Source organism: Notolepis coatsorum (assembly GCF_963971535.1).
Source record: "Notolepis coatsorum genome assembly, chromosome: 15".
NCBI classification, from domain to species: Eukaryota; Metazoa; Chordata; class Actinopteri; order Aulopiformes; family Paralepididae; genus Notolepis; species Notolepis coatsorum.
The window spans coordinates 29295551-29305610 of record NC_140179.1 but is presented as its reverse complement, the minus strand read 5'-3'; the positions used below and the strand labels follow the sequence as shown (position 1 = coordinate 29305610).

The window sequence follows — 10060 nt, the reverse complement described above, 5'->3', positions numbered from 1 at the left end:
GAGGGAGGGTCCGTTTGTTTTATTAGGATCCCTATCGTGGTCAACCTGGAGGGAGGGTCAGTTGGTTTGTTTTATTAGGATCCCTATCGTGGTCAACCTGGAGGGAGGGTCCGTTGGTTTGTTTTATTAGGATCCCTATCGTGGTCAACCTGGAGGGAGGGTCAGTTGGTTTGTTTTATTAGGATCCCTATCGTGGTCAACCTGGAGGTAAGGCTGAGCCCGAACGTTCGAACGTTCGTTCGTTAAGCTGACATTCGGACTTTAATTAATGGGTTCGAACGTTCGGTGAAAAAAAATAAAGCAGGCGCAACGACGGTGAGGCGATGTGAAGCGGCGCGTCCCCCGAGTGCCGAGTCGCTCGGCTCAACCAGTATGGTCTCTGCCGGGCTGTTGCTGGATACTCAACCAGAGCTCTAGTCTCAACCAATGCAATAGAACAATTTTGATTGAATGACAGGCGATTCTGCCAATTACGTCACACCGCTTGCACCCGCCTCTGCTGTTACCACCAATCGGCAAGCGTTTATTATTTTTTTTACTTCCGGCAATGCCGCCATTGATCTGCTTGAGAGAAGCATTAACGTAGCGTTAGCTCCCCGCCGAGGAAGTAAAAGTCGTAACAAGGTTTCCATAGGTGAACCTGCGGAAGGCTCATTAATGAATACCAGCCTTTTTCGGCCACGGAGTGCGAGCTTCATGGCGGGAGGTGGTTGCGTTGGAAACAACTCTGGCCGAGGCGGCAGGCGTGTTGGGAGCCCGGCGGGACCCCCGCGCCGGTGTCTCTCTGTCTCTCTGCCGTCCCCCGTTCCGAGGTAGACTGTGGAAGGAGCCGAGGCGCGCGCCTCTCTCCTTCCCGTCGACCAAGAGTGAATACCTGTTATTGAACGTGTAACACTAACTATATTACGTTAATGCCACAAAACGAAAAAAAATGATATAAAAAAAAAAATATAATAAAAAAAAAAAATTATTAAAAAAATTACAAAAAACGAACGTTCAAACGTTCGTTCGATAAACCCTGGCGAACGTTCGAACCCTAAAAACAGGGTTCGGGCTCAGCCTTACCTGGAGGGAGGGTCCGTTTGTTTTATTAGGATCCCTATCGTGGTCAACCTGGAGGGAGGGTCAGTTGGTTTGTTTTATTAGGATCCCTATCGTGGTCAACCTGGAGGGAGGGTCCGTTTGTTTGTTTTATTAGGATCCCTATCGTGGTCAACCTGGAGGGAGGGTCAGTTGGTTTGTTTTATTAGGATCCCTATCGTGGTCAACCTGGAGGGAGGGTCCGTTTGTTTTATTAGGATCCCTATCATGGTCAACCTGGAGGGAGGGTCAGTTTGTTTGTTTTATTAGGATCTCCATTAGCTGTCAAATGAATGACCGCTAGTCTTCCAGGGGTCCTCACAAGAAAACAATACAACAGAACACAAATACAGAATGTAATTAGCAATAATAATAAAAAAAAGGAAAAATACAAATACAAAGAAAAACATAAAATAGTTAATCATATCATACTACATCAGTCTCATTTACATCTCCTTTTTAATATCTTTTTAAAACTATTTATTCTTGACTTGCGGATACTGCTAGCTTGTTCCAGTTGATTATGTTTCTATAGCGCACTGTGGGTTTTAAACTATTAGTCCTACAGGTGGAGGAAGTACCAGGTCACCACTATCACAACATAGGATTTCTTGAGAATAGTACATATATTTTTGAATTTTTTACTTTTTCTCCTTCTTTTTCAGTTTTTTCTCCCATCCCAATTTAGTCGTGCCAATTCCCCCCTCCCCTGTCTTGATCGTTGCTCGCATGTTCCCCCCACTGGTCGGTCGTGGGGAGGGTTGAAGAATCTATCCCCTCCGATACATGCGGAGTCAGCCAGCCACTTCTTTTCACCAGCCAGCGCGGACTCTCATTGGCGAGGTGTAACGTGTGGGAGGCTCACACTACCCTCGACATCTCCTGTCCTTGCTGTGCAGACGCCCTGACCGACCTGTAGGAGTCGCTGTTTACAACGACCAGATTACCACCCATCGACTCCCCTCCCGCTGACTCTGCCAATTGAGTCTGTATGACGGCCGGCCCAAGCCGGAGGCAACGCTGACAGCCGGATTCGATACCGGTTTCTCACATGTTGGTGACGAGCGCTTAGACCGCTGCGCCACCCAGCCGCCAGAATAGTAAATTTTTGAAAACTGTGAGAAGACTTACAAGGAGTCTGCCTTCACCTGTCGGCCATGAGAGGCGTTTACGCATTAAAGTTAGTCAGCTCCTCGTCTACCAGGCTCCGGAACCTAGCAGCTTTGAAGCCTGAGGCTAAAGCAGGCTATAATTCATAGTGTCATTAAGTGACATGTTTATTGCCCAGGGGCGAGGCGCGTATGTCATGTCATTGTCATGACAGCGGGCAGCGGCGCTACATACATACAGTGACATGACAATGACATTTATAACTGGACTTTTTTTTTTTTAGGACGTCTTTAATCCTTTCACTGCCGCACTACCAAACCGTTAACCCTTTCACTGCCACACAACAGCAGGTTAACCGTTGGTAGTGTGATAGTAAAGGGTTAACCTTCTGTAGTGCGGCAGTGAAAGGGTTAGTCATCATGCAGTGACACACACGCATGCGATGGGCGGCACACACAGGAACACACACCTGAAAAATTGCATGCGTGTTCCTGTGTGTGTCACTGCATTTATGATTAAAGACTTCTTCAAAAGTTATAAATGTCACTGTCATGTATGTAGCGCTTTTGACATTGAACACGGTGCGCTACACTACACGCTTGGGTACCTGGCAACCTGGTCCCCAAGCGGGAATTGAACCCAGGACCTTCTTGCTGTGAGGCAATGTGTGAGTGAACAGTGAATGGGTGAACGTGAAGCATAAGTTGTAAAAACGCTTTGGATAAAAGCTGTTATATAAATGCAGAGATTGCTTCAATGAGCTCAAACACCAGTTTACACCTGGTCCAGAAGGAGGAGTGTTGAACTCCTGTGAGGTCCTGTAGCTCAACGGGTAGAGCAAGGCACTAACACTGCCAAGGGGTTAGAGGTTTGATTCCCACTTGGGACCACCCACGCGATGAAATGTATGCACTCATGGTACTACAAGGCCCCTTGGATAAAAGTGTCCACCAAGCGTTTTTTTGTTTTCACTATTTTCGTCTCTCTCTCTCTCTCTCTCTCTCTCTCTCTCTCTCTCTCTCTCTCTCTCTCTCTCTCTCTCTCTCTCTCTCTCTCTCTCCCTCCGCTCGATACAAGCGGCGTGTTGTTGTTACTTAAAAGGCAAACGAAGCCGTAACAAGAAGCTGTGTTTCTAATCACACAGTAATTTGTTCCCCTGCGCTGCACGGATCCATTCATGCTCACCCATCGCGGCCGAGCGGTGCCAAGCGACTTTTTTTTGGTCTCCGGACGGTAATCTCTCTAGGTCATTGTGTGGTTGTCTTGCGCAATAAAAAAAATATTACAACCTGGTCCCAGATGTTTCAGGTTCTCCCCCGTTTGTGCCAGGAATGGGAAGGCGGACTTAACCCTTTCACTGCCACACGACAGAAGGTTAACCCTTTACTATCACACTACAGACTGTTCCGGTTCCGTCTGTAGTGTGATAGTAAAGGGTCAACCTTCTGTAGTGTGGTAGTGAAAGGGTTAACCTGCTGTCGTGTGGCAGTGAAAGGGTTAACCTTCTGTATTGTCGCAGTGAAAGGGTTAACCCATATTGTCACAGTGAAAGGGTTAACCGTTTGGTAGTGTGATAGTAAAGGGTTAACTTTCTGTAGTGTGGTAGTGAAAAGGTTAACCTGATGTCGTGTGGCAGTGAAAGGGTTAACCTTCTGTATTTGTCGCAGTGAAAGGGTTAACCCTTTGGTAGTGCGGCAGTGAAAGGGTTAACCAGTGAGGACCGTGTTCTCCTGTGGGAGGAGACTTCCTCATCAGAACACTTCACTGGTTTTCTCTGTTTGTGAGAATTAGGAACATAATTGATCTCAGATTGGGAGAGTTTGTGTATTTAACGAACAACCGTTAACTAGAGAAGAAGAGGTCTTGTACGAGTGAAAAGATTTGCCCACTGATAGAAGTTTTGTTAATTTCTTTTGGTCCAATTCCAGTGCCACGTACTTCAGTAATCAACAGTAATCTGTTGTAGCTTTTTATTTAGCTAAAGGACATATTATTTAATGTATCTGTTATGGATGCACCGATCCGACTTTTTCAGTCCCGATACCGATACCTGGGTTTGGGTATCGGCCAATACCGATACCGATCCGATAGGGCTGGGTGATATGGCCAAAAACGCTATTGCGATAAAATTATTTTCATATAACTCGATATCGATAATTATCGTCGATATAATTTCTGTCAAGTTTAATTAACTTCTTATGCCCGGCGCCGATGGACGGGCTATTAATAGACTTGTTTTGCTGCTGCGAATGTCTCGAGTTGATGTCGTCATCAGTCCGCGCACGTTAGCAGTTAGCCAGAGCAAGCTGTGTATCCCATGACAATGTACTAACTATTACCCTAAAATACTCCTTTCCGCCCCAATACATTGCAACGACGTCCACCGCATACCCCACACTACTCTAACCGTGGCCTCAGAATTCACGCCACACACCCACTCGGCACGTAAACTATAAAATAGCGGCGTGCAAGCTAATTATCCTAGCCAGCCTTGTTGACTACTAGAGTCCTACCTCTCTACCCAGAGGTGCACCGCGGGTCTCCCTCACTGTCGGACATCTCCTTCACTGTGATTGGTTGTTAGTGCGTGTGCTCATATCCAAGCTTGGAAAATCGATATCGAAACTTTGCGACCACGTTTCATGTTTATTTCGAGGAAATAATTTATCGTGATAGTTATCGTTATCGTTTTATCGCCCAGCCCTACGATCCGATACCCATTGTCCAAATGTTTGTCTCCAAAAAAGTAAAAAAATTTAATCCATGTTTTTTTTTTTTTTTTTTTTATATATATATATATATATATATATATATTTAGTTTTTAAGAATTGTAAAGGATCACAAGTGCGTTTTTGATTTGTTGTAAACAAAGACAAAAAATAAACTTCATTCATTCAATTAATAAACTGTATGCCTCACTGTCACTGTGTGGAAGAGACTGGGATCATTCTTTTGTGCAAGGCAACATCAGGCTTGACTTAAAACATTACTTTCCTAACTTAGTGAAACTAAATGTAACAAATTAACACAGATATAAATGTACTGAATGGTTATTTCTTGTAATTAAAAAAAAAAAAAATCCAATATATATATATTTTTTTTACCGATACCCGATCCAGCTATTTTACTGATATCGGCGGCCGATACCAATATCGGATTGGTGCATCCCTAGTATCTGTATCTAGGAGCCTAGGAGGAATATTATGTCTAGATATACTATGTAGTGATGCACCGATGTGAAAATTGTGGCCGATACCGATAACCGATATTAATATTGCTGTTCTGGCCGATACCGATATTTACCGATGTCGATATCTCTGTATAGAAAACACTTTTTTATGATAATCAAATAAAGAGCTATTTTCCAAAACGCATTTTCTTTTTACTTTTGTAACTTATTTTCAGAAATGACTGATATTTTAAAACTATTTAAGCCCAAAACATGTTAAAAAAAATTATATCGACCCTATCCGATACCGATGTGTAAAAAAAAAAAACTGCCATATCGGCCGATATTATATCGCGGCCGATATGTCAGGCATCACTACTACTATGGTTAACGGATACTACTATGGGTAGCAGATACAATGCTTAGCAGATATTACTGTAGATAGTAGATACTATGAGTCACATAGCGGATACAACACGTAGCAGATAATAATAATAATAATTAGGGATGTCCGATATTATCGGCCTACCGATATTGGCATTCAAATATGATATTGGAAAATATCGGTATCGGTTTACATTTTTTCTTTCTATTTTTTTTAAATCTGATTTCCACAACAAGAGATATGTAACGTTAATTACCTGAAATTATTCCGTTTTTGGGGGGGGGGGGAACCCTGCATATATCAGTATCGGTTGATATCGGTATCGGAAATTAAGAGTTGGACAATATCGGTATATCGGTATCGGTAAAAAAGCCAATATCGAGCATCCATAATAATAATAATAATATCTTAAATTTATATAGCAGCTTTTAGGAGACCCAAGGCGCTTAACAGGAGGGGGCAGCTAAGGGAGGGGAACAGGGAACAACGTAACAACAAAATAATAATCAATACTAGATAATCAATAGATACTACTGTAGGTGCAGCTCTAGTCTTGAACGAGCCTGACTCTCCCTCGTTGCCGTCCTCCTGACAGATACATGTACTTCACCAACCTGCTGGAGCGCTCTCCTAAGATCGAGCGGGCGGCGCTGGACGGCACAGAGCGGGAGGTGCTGTTCTTCAGCGGCCTGGGCAAGCCCGTGGCCCTGGCCATCGACAACGAGATGGGCAAGCTCTACTGGGTGGACTCGGACCTGCGGCGCATCGAGAGCAGCGACCTATCCGGTAAGTGTCTCCTCCTCGGGTGTCTTGATGGTGGCCATGGCCCCTTTCAACTGACTGGTTTTCTATGGGAGCGAGTGTCGACGACGTTTTGTGTGTGGTGTGCGCACACGTGTTAAAGGTACGCGCCAACATTATGGGGAAACGCTCTTGTACCGTTTTCTCCAGAGTCGGACAAGAATATGAGCATTTACTCCTTGTGCGTTCAGTAGAAAGCTATCCGGCTGCAAGCTAGCCTAGCTTGGCACAAGTTAAAGTGTGGTAGACTCTCTCGAGTCTCTCCCTCCCCCTCCAATACACTGCCACAGCGACATCCTGTCTACCTTCACCATCCCCCTTCCGGTCCCACCTTCTAGCCAATAGCCATTCCTTTGTGTCTCACCCTCCTCTCCTCCCTCTCACCTGGTTGAACCCCACCCCTTTTGTCATGTGTAAAGATCGACGTACACAGTGTTAAACTGGGAGCCCATTTCCGGGGTCCCAAGGCCAGGACTTCCACAGTTTGGGTCGTCAGAAGCCAACTCCTGTTAATAACCTAATACATTTGTAACAACCAACTACTTACAGCTAATTAATTCCTCCGGCATCCACAGACCGACCACTAGCCTGTCTACAGAGTCTTCAGCCTGGCTCACGCTAATCTAGGCTAGCTTGCAGCCGGATAGTTTTCCACTGAACGCACAGAGAGGAAATTGGTATACATGGTATACGCATTCCCCATAACGTCGCTGTGTTCCTTTTTTAAGTGCAACGCTTACTTAAAGTTGCGGAGAGCAGCTCCTCAATAGCGCCATTGTGCTCCGTTCTCGTGGGGGTGGGGGGGGGGGGGGGGGGGTTGTGTATGCCGGGGTGGGCATGGATCTGTGAAGGAGGATGGTGGTGCGGAGCGGCTACGGGGCTCGACACCATACGGAGACAAGCGGGGGAGTGAATGTGTGAACCGGGGGGCGAGGGGAAGGCCGCGGCCTTTAAGGACACGGGGGAGCATTGTGCCTCTCCGCGAGGAGACCTCTTGGCCGCGAGCCCCGTGCTCAGCACATTCCCCAGGAGTCTCTGGTCTGGTGGTGCCCCACGCAGGCAGAAAGGAATCCTGACCATCTGTACCGGAGGAGGGAGGGAGGGAGGGAAACGGGAGGGATTGCGTGGGCCTCAAAGCAAACACTTACACCATCATACGACTGTCAAGACAGGCAGGATTCCTCACTCTTAAGATCCTCTCCGGTTTTATTGGGGAGAGAACGTTTTGAGGCACACACGCACCCCCCCCCCCCCTTACCCTCCGCCCACCCTTCCCCAAGTCCTTTGATCCTCACCGGGGTAACGGCGTTAGGTTTTGGTACGCTCCGGCACGCTAAAATTAGCCCGGATAGCGCGGCCTGGACTGCTGTTGACCTCCCATGGCGGCAGATGCTAGTGGTGCCCTCTGCAGGGAGGCAGCGAAAGAAAAACAACCACTACTCCGGCCGCGCTGGGAGCAGAAAGCTATGATTAAACCCACGGTGTCTGGTGTTGGCAGCCATGGCAGCGTGAAACCCCTGGAACTCGAGGGTAGATCACTGTGTTTAGGCTAACTTTGGCTCCCAGATACCGTTTCAGAGCTGGAGGCTTGGGTTTCCAAGACGTCCACTCTTGATGACTGTATCAGTGTAAAAAATGGTGATATGTAGTCTTCAGCCGTGGGATTGTAAAGCCGATGTCTTCTTCATGTTCTGTGTCTCATCTAGGAGTTATCTATGTCGTCGTCCCGCCCCCATCCCCATCCCACTTTTATTCTTAGTCTACAGTTACTGTTAAAGTTTAATACTGTAGATGTAACGTTGTTTAACTTGTACCTGATCTCCCTGTGCCCACCGTCCCAATGCTCTCCCACCTCCTCCCTCCACCTCACTCCTTCAGTTTGCCAGCCCGTTCATTTTTCGTTCCTGACCTCCGACCTTGTTTGCACCCGCCTCCGCACCCTCCCCCTCGACCCTCTTTTTCTCTTTTTTTCCCTCCCCTCTTTAAATTTTTTTATCCAGGAGCCAATCGCATCGTGATCGAGGACTCCAACATCCTGCAGCCGGTGGGGCTGACGGTGTTCGGGAACCACCTGTACTGGATCGACCGGCAGCAGCAGATGATCGAGCGCATCGACAAGACGACGCGCGAGGGGCGCACCAAGATCCAGGCGCGCATCGCCTACCTCAGCGACATCCACGCGGTGCACGAGCTGGACATGAGAGAGTACAGTAAGTAGATGAGACATGAGAGAGAATACAGTAAGTAGATGAGACATGAGTGTACAGTAAGTAGACGAGACATGAGAGAGTACAGTAAGTAGATGAGACATGAGAGAGAGTACAGTAAGTAGATGAGACATGAGAGAGAGTACAGTAAGTAGATGAGACATGAGAGAGAGTACAGTAAGTAGACGAGACATGAGAGAGAATACAGTAAGTAGACGAGACATGAGAGAGTGCAGTAAGTAGATGAGACATGAGAGAGAATAGTAAGTAGACGAGACATGAGAGAGTACAGTAAGTAGACGAGACATGAGAGAGAATAGTAAGTAGATGAGACATGAGAGAGAATACAGTAAGTAGATGAGACATGAGAGAGAGTACAGTAAGTAGACGAGACATGAGAGAGTACAGTAAGTAGACGAGACATGAGAGAGTACAGTAAGTATATGAGACATGAGAGAGTACAGTAAGTAGATGAGACATGAGGGAGAATACAGTAAGTAGATGAGACATGAGAGAGTACAGTAAGTAGATGAGACATGAGAGAATACAGTAAGTAGATGAGACATGAGAGAGAATACAGTAAGTAGACGAGACATGAGAGAATACAGTAAGTAGATGAGACATGAGAGAATACAGTAAGTATCCAATCCAATCCACTTTATTTATAAAGCACATTTAAAAACAACAAAGTTGACCAAAGTGTTGTACAAGTCCCACAACATAAGATAAAAAACATTAAAAAGATAAAAGCACACAATAAAAACATACAATACGTCACATAAAAAAAGGCACGTCTCTTAAAAACCTAAAGCCAGAGCAAATTAATGTGTTTTGAGGCGTGATTTAAACACCTGCAGAGTGGGGGCCTGCCTAACATGCAGTGGATTACATTAGCCTTGCATTAGCTCTGTATGATACCCTACACTAGCTCTATGTGATACCAGATGATACCCTACACTAGCTCTATGTGATACCAGATGATACCCTACATTAGCTCTTATGTGATACCAGATGATACCCTACACTAGCTCTTATGTGATACCAGATGATACCCTACATTAGCTCTATGTGATACCAGATGATACCCTACACTAGCTCTATGTGATACCAGATGATACCCTACACTAGCTCTATGTGATACCAGATGATACCCTACACTAGCTCTATGTGATACCAGATGATACCCTACATTAGCTCTATGTGATACCAGATGATACCCTACATTAGCTCTATGTGATACCAGATGATACCCTACACTAGCTTTATGTGATACCCTACATTAGCTCTATGTGATACCAGGTGATACCC

General features: G+C 45.8%; 1 protein-coding gene across 1 annotated transcript in view; it reads left to right on the top strand.

The window, feature by feature from the left end:
* Positions 1-10060, top strand: part of lrp6 (low density lipoprotein receptor-related protein 6) — a 159480-nt gene that overhangs the window by 132150 nt on the left and 17270 nt on the right. The window contains exons 13-14 of the mRNA XM_084330957.1: positions 6340-6530; positions 8546-8755. Of these exons, the coding sequence (XP_084187083.1) occupies positions 6340-6530; positions 8546-8755 (401 nt within the window). The remainder of the gene's footprint in view (positions 1-6339; positions 6531-8545; positions 8756-10060) is intronic.